The sequence below is a fragment of the Oryctolagus cuniculus genome, chromosome 1 (genome assembly GCF_964237555.1).
Source record: "Oryctolagus cuniculus chromosome 1, mOryCun1.1, whole genome shotgun sequence".
Taxonomy (NCBI): domain Eukaryota; kingdom Metazoa; phylum Chordata; class Mammalia; order Lagomorpha; family Leporidae; genus Oryctolagus; species Oryctolagus cuniculus.
The window spans coordinates 80,831,207-80,846,864 of NC_091432.1; the positions used below are offsets into that span (position 1 = coordinate 80,831,207).

Consider the following 15,658-nt stretch of genomic DNA (forward strand, 5'->3'; position numbering starts at 1 on the left):
AGGTGGCCCAGTGCTTAGGCCCCTGTCTCCACATGGGAGAACCAGAAGAAGCTCCTGGCTCCTGGCTTCAGATCAGCCCAGCTGTGGTCATTGCGGCTATTTGGGGAGTGAACCAGCAGATGGAAGACCATTCTCTCAGTCTCTCCCTCTCTCTGTCTGTAACTCTACCTCTCAAATAAGCAATAAATGAAATCTTAAAAAAATATAGAAACTGATATTCCACATTCTACCATCCCTCCTGCCCGCTCTCCAACTCTTCTTTCTCCTCCATCTACTGTTCTGACTCTTAATTTTTACAAACATCTGTTTTCAGTTTACTTAATGATCATGAGGGCAACCCTAAACTAGGTAAAGAGTTCAAGAAAGAGCATTTTTGTTTTGACAGGCAGAGTTACTGAGAGAGAGAGAGAGAGAGAGACAGAGGGAAAGGCTGTCATTCCGTTGGTTCACCCACCAAATTGCGATTATGGCTGGTGTGCTGCACTGATCTGAAGCCAGGAGCCAGGTACTTCCTCCTGGTCTCCCATGCAGGTGCAGGGCCCAAGAACTTGGGCCATCCTTCGCTTCCCTCCTGGGCCACAGCAGAGAGCTGGCCTGGAACAGGAGCAACCGGGACTAGAAACCGCAGTGCTGGAGCCACAGGTGGAAGATTAGCCAAGTGAGCCGTGGGGCACGCCAAGAAATAGTATTAAGTAAAACACTCTTTCTCAGCAGGAGACAAGGGCTGTAAACAGTCATCAAATCTCAAAATGTGCATTTAATTCCAATACATTACCTTTATGGTACTGTATTAGTTACTCAGGATCAGGGAAGAAATTTTGAAAAGCCATTTCTGTATAATACTCTTATATGTGGGATGACGATCCTTCCCTCTTCTATCTGATATGATAATTATGCCCTAACAGTCTTTGAACATATAACTCTTTGTGAGTCATTCATTATTATTTAAAGCTATTTATTTATCTTTAAAGATACATTTATGGGATAGTCAGAGTTAGAGACTGAGAGAGGGCTTCCATTTGCTGGTTTACTCTTTTTAATTTTTTTATTTTCGAAAGTTTTAAATAATTATATATTTCATAGGTACAGTTTGTGGATTATAGCAGTTTTTCACCCCATACCCACCCTACCACCTCCAAAGTGCACCACCGCCTACTCCCTCTCCCATCCCATTCTTCATAAAGATTCCGTTTGAATTATCTTTATATACAGAAGGTCAACTCTGTATTGAATAAAGTTTTCAACAGCTCATACCCTCATAGACATAAAATATAAAGTACTTTTTTACTTGGTTTTCTCTTCAAATGGCCACATCAACCAGGCCTGAGCCATGCCAAAGACAGGAACCAGGTGCCTCATCCAGGTTTCCCACAAGGGTACTGGGGCACAGCGACTTGAGCAAGGAGCTGAATCAGAAGTGAGACATCAGGGACTAGAACTGGCATCCATGTGGAATATTTGCTTTTCAGGTAGTGAGTTAACTCGCTGTAACACAATCTTGATCCCTTCTAAAAGATATTTGCAATTCTTTTTTAATAAGCTATTTATTTATATTTGAAAGACAGACAGAGAGAGAGAGAGAGATGTTCCATCCATTGTTCCACTACCCAAATGGCAGCAAAGTCCTGAGCTGAGCGCTTGCAAAGCCAGGGCCACGAGGTGCTTTTGGTTATCCCACATGGATGTAGAGCCCCAAACACTTGGGCCACCTTCCACTGTTTTCCCAGGTCATAGCAGAGAGGTGGATGTGAAGTGAAGCAGCCGGGGCTTGAACCTGCACCCATTTGGGATGCTGACGTTGCAGACAGCGGCTTAACTCGCTATGCCACAGCTCCTGCCCCAGTTTTCTGCAATTCTAAAGTTGTCTCACTTCCCCATAAATCCATTAGTGTTATTAGGAAATTAGAGGATAGTTGACTACTTAGAACTGCCATAATAAAGATTGCAATTAACACAAGATTCTCTCAGAGCTGGCATTGTGGACCATTGGGTTAAACTGTCTCATTAGATGTCAACATGCAGTATACCCTGCCAGTTCAAGTCCCAGCTGCTTCAAGTCCTGTCCAGCCTCCCACTAATGAGCATCTTAAGGCAGCAAAAATTGCTACAAATACCTGGAACAACTGCATGGAGTTACAGCTCCTGGCTTCGGCCTTGCCTTGTCCCACGAATTGCAGCCATTTGAGGAGTGAACCACTAAATGGATGATTTCTCCCTCCCTCCTTCTCTCCCTCTTTCTCTACCTCCACTCCCTGCACTTTTACCTTCAAATAAATTGACCTAAATAAAACAAAGGTATTTCTACTCTGGATTAAAATGAGTCGATTCTTTTATCTTCAGAAAATAAAGAAGAATATGTTTTCAAACAGTCCTTTTTAAAAAATTTTGGACACTAAATTTGGACACTAATTAGGGCTAATGCAGACTACTTAACCATTAGAGTTATGATCAAAATATATATGTTCACTTAAGACAACGCATGGGTGCAGAGTTTGGATGGTTCCAGAGAGAAATTTCTGTCACGTTAAGAGAGGTTAAATAAACCTCACATTGTTTCATTCCATCTTTTCTATGAATCTAGATTGCTTCCATCTGATTTGAGTTTGGTTGATTAAGAGGTGAGCTATTATATCGAACCCTACCCCAACCACCAAGGACTACTATAAAACTTTCTCACCATCTCATCCTCATATTTCATGACTAAATTAGAGAGATCCTCCCCCACTCCTGAGGCAATTTTCCAGACATTGGAAGGAGGATTGGAAAAATTAGGATAGGTTTTTGGTCTTTTTTTTTTTCACAGACAGTGAAGAGAGAGAGAGAGAGAGACAGAAAGGTCTTCCTTTTGCTGTTAGTTCACCCTCCAATGGCCACCGCACTGCGGCCAGCACACTGCACTGATCCAAAGGCAGGAGCCAGGTGCTTCTCCTGGTCTCCCATGGGGTGCAGGGCCCAAGGATTTGGGCCATCCTCCACTGCACTCCCTGGCCACAGCAGAGAGCTGGCCTGGAAGAGGGGCAACCCGGACAGAATCTGGCGCCCGACCGGGACTAGAACCCAGTGTGCCGGCGCCGCAAGGCGGAGAATTAGCCTAGTGAGCCGCGGCGCCAGCCATGGATAGGTTTTTGATCACTCAGGACTAGCAATTTGGCCCCACATCCACATCCAGGAAATGGGATTGGAAGAAACTGGTATTCTGCTCAGGAGTGGGGTCTGAGTGTGGAAGGGGTCATGAGTCATCAAGCAGGCACACGGTCTCCCAAAGGCTGAGAATCTCCTGTGGAGTCCATTTTTCACTTGCGTTGAAAATGCTTAATATCTTCTGCTTTCATGAGACTATTTCAGAAAGAAATGTAGCTGTGTCTCCCCTCATATAACCCTTGAGAAATTCTCACCAACCCAGGCCTATGAATGACCTGCTATTTCTTCTTCAGAAACATGGATTCCAGAGTCTGGCATGTCTTCCAGAAGGAGCTCACCTGTCTCATCTGCAAGAAGTACTTCATTGACCCAGTCACCATAGACTGTGGGCACAGCTTTTGCAGGCCTTGTCTGTATCTCTGCTGGCAAGAAACGTCAGATCTTAGTTTGTGCTTGAAATGCAAGAGAGTGACACGCAAGAGAGATTATAAAACAGACATTAGCATCAAGAACCTGGCAGTCCTCGCCAGAAAAGCCAGTCTCCTGCAGTTTCTCAGCTCAGAGGAGCACACGTGTGTGGTGCACAAGGAGACAAAGAAGATCTTCTGCCAAGAGAACAAGAACCTGCTGTGTGTGCTCTGCTCTGACTCTCAGGAGCATCAGGGTCACAGACACCTGTCAGTGGACCGGGCTGCCGAGGAGCACAGAGTAAGTGATGTCTCTGAAGATCCACTCCCCTAAAGGACAAGGGCCTTCTCATGGGTCTGTTTCCTGGGTCATTGCAGGAGTCCTCTCTATGTCCCATTCTGAAGCTCTGTTCTGAGTATTCTCAGGCTCACATGTGACAAATGTCTGACATGAACATGCAAGTACTATGATGTTTTTATTGTCAGTGAGGCAAACTTGCCTCTCCTTGGCAGCCCCAGTTCTTGTTGCAATGTGCATCTTACACTATCCTCTTCACTAGTGTTCAATGAATGATTGTGTCTGTGTCTACAGGAGACCCTCCTGAAGACAATGGAGTGTTTATGGAAAAACCTCTGTGAAAATAGCAGAAACATGAATATGGAAATAATCAAAACCAGATCATGGGAGGTTAGTGTGCTGCCACCTTTACCTTTGCCAAAACTTGAGATGAACATAGGGACAATGTTTAAAATAGGAACTTGATCTGAAATGACAAAGTATCGGATTTCATTCTAAAGAGGGTGAGGTCATAGGAAATGATGTCCTCAGTTACTCCACAGGGAAGTGTGGCCCTTGCCTAGGAGTTCTGGTTGCACCACAGATGTGCTGACTTATCCCCATAATAGGACATTCAGTACCACATATCAACTACAAGAAACGGGGTTGTCTCACAGAGGGTCATGTGTGCTGAGGTGTTGTAAAACCCAGGTAAGTATGACATCTGGGAGGCATGGGACAGTCAAGTCAAGCTTCCTGGCATAGTCAGCTTGCATTTGAATGAAATAGTATTTGGAGGTGGGTAGAAACCTTTCAACAAACACAGCACTGACTCAAATCTGAGGAAACGCTAAAAGGAGTACCCTAAGCAATTAATGTGAATCTTTAACATTATAATGAAATGTGTGTAAATATGATAGGAGATGTAGTTTCAATCTCTTGAAGGATACATAGAAACCTACCAAAATATGGGACTGGTTTGCAACCTAAGTGTAGGACTCAGCCTTTAAGAGAGGAATATAAGTGTGTCTTGGCAGATGGTTTTCTTGGGCGTGTGCTAATTTGAAAGAAGACAAATTCCTTTAACCAAAATGTCATGAGCAGGTATTCTACGCCAAATTGTGACAAAAAATGTGACAGCATGCAAGACTGAAAAAAATCCTTTGCTGAATGAGGCTAAAATCTGAATCAGAGAGGCAAATGGTAAACATCGAAGTAAAATGCATTGTATGTTCGAATGTGGCAAGATTTTAGGGAAACATTTGAGTAAGGAGTTTGTGAAGCAGTACAAGAGAATACAGACTGGAGATGAGAGTATGAGGTTAAATGTCTACATCAGAGAAAGGCTTACAAAAAGATGACACTGAAATAAAGAAGGCCACTGAATGATAAGGCCAGTAAGAGAATTCTTGGTGGAGAAAACTGTCCATGCAGAAGTGTGTCAGTAATGTATATTGGGTGGGGTTGAGGAGCTTGAGAGTCCACAACAAAATCTCTGGGCACAGTGAGTGATGTAGGAGGCTAGAAGTAAATGAGATGAAGTGGTAAAGAGGGTCAGATAGAGAGGAAAGCTTAGGAGGTCAGGTTTATGGGAGAAGTAATTGCATGAGAATGAGTATGCTAGTCTGATGTACTGCACACATAATGGTTTTCCATAACTGGAAGTAAATCTGAGAAACAGTGCTAAGGAATGGATTCCAATCCAGTCACTACTGCCATAAAGGGCATTTTCTACTCATGAGTTTGGTTGCCTTCCGATAGATATATATGCATGTATATGTGTTGCATGTTAGAAAATATTTATCAAATGAATAGATTTATTGGTTTCTCATGAAAAGTTCATGATGAATCATCTGAATGTAATTAATGAAATAACATGATGTTGATCCTCATACAGGAGAAAAAAACAAGAATGAAGTTTTGTAGATGTTGAGAAACAGAAGTGATGGTGGTTATAGGTAATTGATGTGTACGAGACAAAATCAAATTCATGAGATAAAGCAGAATAGAGATAAATGGGTTCTTGTTTTGAATAACTGAATGTGATTGCAGGATTATGTCGATTCGAGGAGAGAAGCAATCAGAAATGTATTTCAGAAGATGCCTCTGTATCTCCAGGAGGAGGAGCAACACCATTGGGAGATCCTGTACAAAGAGCACAGGGAAATTTTTGAGCAACTCAATGAAAGTCAAGCCAGAATGGCTCACAAGAGGGAGACTTTAAGAGGAATGTATAAGGAACTGAAGGAAATGTGTCATAAACCAGATGTGGAGCTACTTCAGGTAACAACTGACAAGCCAGGCATCAGCATGTTAGACATTCATACGTAGCTCCTCATTCTCTCTGCTGACATCTGCCTCTCCCTTTCCTTCCAGTATTTGTTCCTGACTGCTATTTCCACACTGAAGCTACCTTTTGGAATTTTATGGACCAAAGGTCCCTCAGACATTCTCCACGAGTGCCCAAACTTGTGTAATGGTTATGAAAATCGCTCCAAAGATAATCACCTTACAAACATCAATAAACTATTTTGGCTTTTTGAAAATTCACAAGTAAATAGTTTATTGACAGCTAGGCTAATTCATAACAAGGCTGATGGGGAGATCTGAGGATCTGGGTGTATTGCTGTCATTCTCTGCTCCTGTCCCTTGGGAAGAGGGCCTGGGAAAGACAGCTGCCTCCTTTCTTTATGGCTACAGCAGAGCACACAGCTCTCCTGCCCGCTCTCCCCTTCATTCCCATAGAAAATGTCCTCCACTTTCTGAACTTAAGAGGACTACAATTAATGAAAATGTGATAGGCCAGGTTTTTAAAAAGAAAAAATAGGAACTGCACCCTGGAAGGAAGACGGTGTGGAAATAATGACGAGAACCATCTCAAATTCCCACCCTGGACACAGGTTTAGAGCTGTCTTGGGAAATTCACTAAGCCTTTTTCTTTTTCTTCTCACAGGCTTTTGGAGACATCCTGCCCAGGTGAGTGTGTACCTGCATTCCCAAAGGGGCTTTCCCAGGGTCTCCCCCAGTAAGCCCTTGGATCCTCTGGAGTGAGAGCAGAGCTTCTTAGGAAACTGACTGAATAGTTTCCTGAATCCTCTTTGCTCCCCACCTGCACATACACATTTTTTGTGGTTGTACCCAAGTGATTTTACTAGGCAGTCTTCATTTCAGTTCTAAAAATCTCCACAGGTGGAAGAGAAGGGCTGGAAGTCCCTAGGAGTGAGATGTCAGATCCCTCCAGGGGCCATCAGTGGCAGCTGAGGCAAGAGAGGGATAGCATATTCCAGCAGTGAGAAAATCCTGCTGTTGTGTTGATCCTGCATTTACGAGTTGACAGCTTTGGGAAGAACACAAAGGAAACCTCCCTCGAATGATTTAGAACACTGTGGGGCAGAGGGTAGCTGTGCTCTGGGACACAGATCTCCCTTATGGGACAAGGTTCACAGCCTTTAGCCACAGAAGGAAGCAGCACACATGCCAGGTTTCAGAGAACCACACATGGCCAGGTAGAGCGTTTTCAGGGAGGTCTGGCAGTTGGACACCAGACTCCCCCTCCTGATTACTCTTTGGAGCATCAGGGATGTAGCATCTACCCAGATTCTTGAGCAATAAGAAGCACTGGACTCAATTCTGATTGACTTTTGTATTCTATTTGGAAATTCAGGAGTTAAAAATAGAATTAGTTAGACAATGTGGTGATTTCTCAAATTCCAGATGGGTTTATTAAGAGTCTGGTTTCTTTTCAATGAAAATGATTTCTTTTGGCTCCACTCATGTGAACTTTATCTTGTTCTTGCAGGTGTGAATCCATGCTGCTGCACATGCCCCAGCCTGTGAATCCAGAGCTGAGTGCAGTGCCTATCACTGGACTGATAGAAACCCTCAGATACTTCCAAGGTGAATTTCAGCCCACTGACCGTATTCTTGACGCCCTTGGCTTGTTGTGCAGATCACATAGGTGACCTTTTCCAATTTATTAACTGTTACACACATTTTGGCATGTGAGGGAACCATAGGCTTATGTACATACATCACAGGCTTTTCTATATAGTCAGCTTTTATAATGTGAAGAGGGAAAAAGCTATTGAAAAGTATAAACGTGATCCAAGATCATACTTAGTTATCATATAGAGAAAGGAATGAGGAAGTGTGGGCAGATTGAGCAAATGAAGGTTAGTTATTTAGTGTAAAACATACAAAAGGATCCTTTTGTTCATGATATTTAAGCTGGCTTGGAAGAAGATGCTTCAAAGGTTTCAGAGTTTATTGGAACTTATTTTTTATATATATAATGGGCATAAGAGAGTACATATAGAAGTTTGTGGAAAAAGAAGTTCATTTTGGAGCAAAGAGTTTTTAAACCCATCCCTAGTTTTTCTACAATTAGCATTTCTCATGAACACTGTGAAAACTGTGAATCTTAAATTTGACATCTTTGAAGCTTAATCTTGTCTGTGTTTACATATATATATACACACACATATATATATACACACTAGTGTTTCAATGTTAGAATAAGAGAAATTTTGTATAAAATATATTAAAAGAAATGAATAATAATCTGTTTGTCCTCATCATAGGTATGTGCCTGTCTACTTTCAAAGTGCAAGGTGTTCCAGAAGACTTACAAAACTCCAGTGCACATTTAACATTAAATGTTAAGTAACATCCGCAATGGACATAGAGAGATTTACATAAATATATATGTCTACAGTGGAAATATGTAGTTTTTTTTTTCTACAGAAGTGCTTTAACTAGGACAAAATCTTCAATCTTATCCCACATGACATTGTTATTAGAAACATGAAATCTGTTTCTGACAGTGATGTTGGACAACTGGAGACAGTTCCAGGCACATTGTCCATGGGTACGTTGCTTTGAAAATTGAGTTGTAAGGCATTAGATTTACATTTGATTCCAATATTTGAATTCTGAAAAACCATTTCAGTTTCTGTAGTTAGGTCTTTGTTCTGCAGTGTGTATTGGGCCCTCTCTTCTATTAGGTGTTACAACCCAAATTCTGCTCACTGTGGTAACCTCTGACTTCCCAGGAGATTAGCTTCTGGGAGATGTTTTCCCTCTGGAGGTTAAACTCTCATTGTTGACATGTGTGTCTACTTCTGTTCTTTTGTTTTACAGTGACTGTCACTCTGGACCCTGAAAGATTCAACCAGCACATGTTCCTACAGGGAGATCTCTGAAGTCTGCACATTGGTTGTTTCCCTCATGATGTGCCCTGTCTCCCGGATGTTTTGTGGCATGGGGTGTTCATACTTTTATTTCTGGCAGATATTACTGGGAGGTAGATGTGGGAAACTCTTGCAATTGGGCTGTAGGTGTTTGTAATGGCTTTTGGAAAGAGAAGTACAGGAATACCAAGACATTTGTTGATGAGGGACTCTTTCCTATTGCATGTGTTAAGGAAGATGTCCATTACAGTTTCTTCACCACCTCTCCACTTTTAGTGCAATATGTAGCAAGGCCAATTAACCACATAGGACTATTCCTGGATTATGAAGCTAGAACTATGAGCTTTCTTGATGTTGATCACAGTTCTCTGATATATACCATCCCTTCTTGTTCCTTTTCTATTCATCTCAAGCCTATCTTCTCCTGCTCTCATTTATGAACAGACACAGGGGAAATCCACTCTCTGAAATACTCGTCCTTGAGCCTCACCAGATAGTAAAAATAGGTGGCATTTTATGAAATTTCAATTCCTCCTACTATCATGAAATCCCATTTACTGTGTTCTTATCAATTGTAGTAACAATAAAATTATGTATGCTGTACATGTTGTTGTTTATAAAATATTTTCTCATGATGTATTGAAAACAACACACTGTCTGATTCTCACTTTATTTATGAACTTTGAGAAAGTGAAAGAATAGATTATGGAGGTGTTCCAGTAATGTCCAAATCCAATTCAATAAAGGATGAATCAAACAAACATGGTTGTAAACACCCAATGAAATATGGAAATAGTTTGTCCTTTCTCTTTATTTAACAGTAACTACTTGTCATTTTCCATTTTTTTAGTGTAATAGCAAATAAGTGAAATGGCTTTAAGTCCTTAAAAGCACTGTTTTTAGCTCACAACTCTTGAGAGTGAGCCAAGGCATTTCACAATCGTGGTGTCACCATCTACTGAGCTTCTGCTGAAAATTCATGAAGCATCAACTCATGGCAGAAAAGCTGAAGGGAGAATTGTGTGCAGAAAGAACCATGTGGTTGGGTGGCCTGTAGTTACAACAACCCAGTCTTGGGTCGGCGCTGTGGCTCAATGGGTTAGCACCCTGGTCTGAAGCGCTGGCATCCCATCTGAGTGGCAGTTCTAGTCCTGGCTGCTCCTCTTCTGATCCAGCTCTGTGCGATGGCCTTGGAAAGCAGTGGAAGATGGCCCAAGTCCTTGGACCCTTACACCCACGTGGGAGACCCAGAAGAAGCTCCTGGCTCCTGGCTTCAGATCGGCACAGCTTCAGCCATTGCGGTCATCTGGAGAGTGAATCAGCAGATGGAAGACCTGTCTCTGTCACTACCTCTCTCTGTAGCTCTCTCTTTCAAAGAAATAAATCTTAAAAAAAAATAACCCAGTCTTGCCAGAAACAATCCATTCCCCCAAGGACAAGAATTCATTCACTTTCCCATCTTTGCTCAATAGATACGTAGGATCCCTCTTAAGGACTGAATTCCCACTTTTTAAAAGTGTTTTCATTCCGTGGTAATGGTAGAGAGACATTTGGAGAGAGAGCTTTCATCCACAGATTCACACCCTAAATACCCCAAAGAGCAATGGCTGGGGCAGGCCAACTGGAGGACCCAGGAGCTGTGTGCTGGTCTCATGTGGCTGACAGGGACCAAAGCACTTCAACCATCATTGGATGCCTGCCAGAGTGCTGCATTAGCAGGAAGCTGGATTGGAAGTGGAGAAGCTGGGTCTGAACCAGGAGGCTGTATGGTATGCAAGAGTCCCAGGTGACATCCCTACCTCTGCACCAAATGCCCTGTGCTTTATCACCTCTTCAAGGTTCCATTTTACAACAGTGCTGCTTGGTGGGATTAGGCCACAACATGAGTTTTGATGGGAACAACCCAGATTCAGAATACAGCACTACTTACCCATCTTGACTCAGTTTAATCATCTAAACTTGGCTGTATCCATATTTAAAATCTGGTAGGGTGCTTTTCCTTGCAATCCTCATGACATATCTATCTATTCATTACCAGTGTTCTCTTTGTCTCTCTTGTTTGAAAGACGTGTTTATATATATATAGAAGACAGGTCTCCCACATGAGCTTAGGAGCCTGACCACTTGGGCCATCCTTCACTGCTATCCCTGGCACCGTAACAGGGAGCTGGATTGGAAGTGAAGCAGCTGGAAATCAAGTCTGCCTTTATGGGATGTGGGTACTGCAGAGAGCCTCCCCACTTGTTCTCTCTTCTACTTTGAAAATCCCAAGCTCATCAGGCCAGTATGGGTATCAAGTTGATGTAAAAGTCAACAATTTTAGTACAGACCTACTGTACTGAATGTCTGACACCTGATGGACTTAAGCTCTAAAGGTGAACAGGAAAACAATGGGAGAATATTCTCATTGAGGAAGTTTGCCTGAACAGGACATAAAAACAGTAACCAAGAAGGTAAAAAAAATCATCGGCCTCTATTAAAACTAGTGACTTCCGTATTTTGAAAGATACTCTTTCACAGGACAGAAATGCAATTCAAGACATGAAGACCATACCAAATATATATGAAACATGATATCATATTTATATGCCTACTTAATGTTTGTCATTTAGTAACTACAGAATGTCAGCCTACTATAAAATTAGGTAAGATTTTAGAACAGACATTCACAAAGACAGAATATACATATATAGAGAGAGATGTGTGTATATGCAATAAAATATAGAAATGTTCTCAACTAATTATTAAATTAATACGAATTAAACCTCAAATTGAATCACTAAATCCCATCAAAAGAAACAAAACAAAGTGACATACTATTGTGTGTTGTCAGCAAATTTTATCATGTTAGCAAAATTTGAAGTGAGATAGTGCTGTGTGGTGCAGAATAAATGGATAGTATTCAAGTATGGGTGATTTTAGATTTAAAGAAATCTTTAGGGCAGCCTCTGTAAAGACATTCCTGGGGTGGGGTGCATTGTGGCACAGTGGGTTAAGCTGCAACTTGAAGCACTAGCATCCAACATGGGGATGCTTGGACCCCAGCTGCCCACCCCCAGCCAGAGACTGCATTTGAGCCCTGTAGTCTATCCTGCTTTGCTGGACATAATCACTATTTCTGATTTAAACCCAGTGAATTTTGAATTGTTTTTCTTTAAGATTTATTTAGTTATTTAAAAGACAGAGAATCCCAGTTGATCTCAGGAGAGTCCTTGGCTTCAGTGAGAGACAGAATTCAATCAAAAGGCAGGAAAGTAAAAGCCTGAGAGTTTGATGAAAGAAAGTGGCAAACAGCAGGCTACACCACAGTCAGAGCAGCACTGGGTACTGTTGGGCTGTGACATTTATGGGGTCCTGGAAATAAAGGACAATACCTGGGCAGACTGTTCAACGTATTTCTGGGAAAGAGGCTGTGACTTTCTGCAATTAGAGATCAACCTCTCAGTTTCTCTGTGATAGTAACAAAGATTCACGGCCGGCGCCGTGGCTCACTAGGCTAATCCTCCGCCTGGCGGCGCCGGCACACCGGGTTCTAGTCCCGGTCGGGGCGCTGGATTCTGTCCCGGTTGCCCCTCTTCCAGGCCAACCCTCTGCTGTGGCCCGGGAGTGCAGTGGAGGATGGCCCAGGTGCTTGGGCCCTGCACCCCATGGGAGACCAGGAAAAGCACCTGGCTCCTGGCTCCTGCCATCGGATCAGCGTGGTGCGCCGGCCGCAGCGCGCCGGCCGCGGCGGCCATTGGAGGGTGAACCAACAGCAAAGGAAGACTTTTCTCTCTGTCTCTCTCTCTCTCACTGTCCACTCTGCCTGTCAAAAAAAAATAAATAAAAAAAATAAAAAAAAAAAGTAACAAAGATTCACACAGTGGCCTGTGAAATTTTTTGATAACTGCATTTATTACTGGACAGCTGAGTTTAGTTTTGATTTGGTGTTAATGATTAATGATGGGGATGTTGGATGTCAATCAGCCCACAGACCTCTAAGTGCCTTGGTGAATGACGCATGTGGAGGTCACACATTGACATATTAAAGGCAGACCTAACATTGTCTCAGCCTGCAATGTCAGTGCAGCTTTGCTATCAGTTTTCCCTGGCATTGTTTCTCTACATCAAACATCTAAACCTGCTTCTCTTGGCATCTGAGGCTCTTGCTTTGGTTTTGTCTCTGGTCACCAGCTCCCACTTCTCTCTCCCTCTTTCCTCCTCTCCTTCTCCAACTAAGGAGGTCAACCCAGGAGGGCATGTGAACCAAAACCATCTGTTTTCTCCTTCATTGTTACGAAAGAAACAGGACCACACAGCTCAGCCTTGGAAGCCTTTCCTGTTTTGGCCAATGGGCTTCATTAACTGTGTTTAGTTGACCCAAAGTTTTTCTTTCCTCCTGGACTAGACTTCTGGGCCCCTCTCTGTCCTGCTGACAACCTAGAACCAGATCCTCAGAGCACCCAAAAGGCCTTCTCACTGTGTCCCAATGCTAAGGTTCACAGCTTTTCATGGCACTTGGTGGGCTGTGCACCCCAGGCCCTGGGCACAAGAACTGTCCTTGATCAGGCTCCCCTGAATCTGCCCACCTGGAGGACTGGGAACACACTGGTTCAGTTGACTGGTGCTGGGACCTCCCCTCAGCCACTTGCACACCTGCTCCTGCAGTGCACTCTGCTGGGACTTCCCTGTTGCACAGGCTCTTCCCTCCTCACACTCCCCCAAGGCTGGCCATGGGAATGGGAATTGCCTGGCTCCCCTCTCAAGGGCAGGAGCTGACTTAGGACAGTGGCAAATGGAGCCATGAGAATTGAGGCTCCACCCCAGACAGAATAGGGACCAGCAGGAGGACACTCACAGAGGTCTATGGAATCTTTGCAGTTAATGTCCTGCAGGTTTGGTGCTTCTCCTTCTCCTTCACCTTCTCCTTCTCCTTTTCTTCCTCTTCCATTCCATCTGTTTGAGAGGTAGAGTTGCAGACAGAAAGAGGGAGAGACAGAGACAAAGGTCTTCCATCAGCTGGTTCATTTCCCAGATGGCTGCAATGGCTGCAGCTGGGCTGATCTGAAGTCAGGAGCCAGGAGTTTCTTCTGGGTCTCCCCGTTGGGTGCATGGGCCCAGGCACTTGAACCATCCTCCGCTGCTTTTCCAGGCCTTAGCAAAGACCTAGATTAGAAGAAGAGCAGCCAAAACAAGAACCAGAGACAATACCTTAGAGGACACGCAGGACCCCTTGGCACTGCCGGATGTCTTTGGACAAAGGAAGATTTCAGTTCCTTGGGCACACCCCACTGAATGACCAGGACTTGATGGTTCTCACACCATTCCTTCTAACCCCATGCCCTGCACCCTGCACCCTGCACAGAAGTTGCCATCTGTCACAAAGTTCCACCAACCCCTGGCAGCCTGATGTCCAAGTCTCTGTGACTCACCACAGCGTCTCCCTGGGCTGGGTACACACAGCGAGTCTCAGGGAGACAAGCAGAAAACTTGACTAGGCTTTGCCATGGAAGCTTGGAACTACCACTCTTTCAAGGGAAATCTGTGGCTATTTCCTTGAAGGAGTCCGCTCCATCCTCAGATCCCTAAGCCTAGAAGACCAGCTGCTGCAGGAGTCTTATCTTAGTTGGAGCCTGGAGCAGCCAAGGAGTCACATTTCCACAAGTTCAGATGTTGACCTGGAGGAGCACCTGGCTGCATTCTTCACACCTGCGAGGTCCCAGAGTGCTGAGGCAGCTGTCACTCCTTGGCCTTGCACCAGGTGGCATGGACCTTGGGGTTTTAGATTTCTGCAGGACCTGAATCCTTTATTTCCTGACTTTATTTTTTGCCATAGCTGAGCTTTCTATCCTTCACTGCCTTTCAAATATTTGAAAAATAAACACTTTTTAATAACAAGGATAATCATCTCTCTTGCTGTTTTACAAGAAATATCAGTCATAGTATGCCATTTGCTTTTCCATGCTACTTAATGAAAATCAAAATTATCACACTGTACATTTATAATTTGTAAATGATATCATATAAGAGATATAGAGCAAAAAATATTTTTGCACAAAAGAAGTCCAGAAAAGATGGTCTAAAAATATAGAGGAAACAACAGATGGAGAAAATGGAAAGAAGAGATAGCAGCTATTACCAGGATTTGGGGGCTTTTCCTGATTCTGGACTGTCTGCAGGGTCTGAATGGATTTACAAAGAGGTGTGGTGGTCCTTGATGTTGTGGCAGAGTGGTAAAGCCACCGTTTGGGCAACTGTTCAAGTCCAGGCTGCAACACTTCTAATGCAGCCCCCTGTTAATGAACCTGGGAAAGCAGCCAAGGGTGACACAAGTCCTTGGGCCCCTGCACCCACATGGGAGATCCAGAAAAAGCTCCTGGCTCTTGGTTCTGGCTTCATCTTGGCTCAGTTATAGCCATGCAGCCATTAGGGGCGTGAACCGGCAAATGGCAGATCTCTCTCTGTCTCTGCTTCTCTCTCTCTCACTCTGCATCTCAAGGAAACAAATAAATCTTAAAATAGAGGTGGGTGGGGAGGTGTATGAGTGCATCTGGCCTGGCAGTGAAGACACCACAGAAGTTCAGATGGGGTGCTTCCCTCCTCCATCAGAGTTCTGGGTTCAGGTCTCAGCTTCACTCCCATTTCCAGCTTTCTGCTTATGGGGA

The 15,658-nt window shown here is 43.6% G+C and overlaps 1 protein-coding gene across 1 annotated transcript; it reads left to right on the forward strand.

The window, feature by feature from the left end:
- Positions 1-3,438: 3,438 nt before the first annotated feature.
- Positions 3,439-9,534, forward strand: LOC100357286 (tripartite motif-containing protein 51). Its single transcript, XM_008267561.4, is given in 7 exon segments — positions 3,439-3,849; positions 4,141-4,236; positions 5,878-6,108; positions 6,779-6,801; positions 7,625-7,722; positions 8,965-9,060; positions 9,063-9,534. Coding segments are annotated over 7 exon segments (1,347 nt in total). The 3' UTR covers positions 9,455-9,534.
- The last annotated feature ends 6,124 nt before the right edge of the window (positions 9,535-15,658 follow it).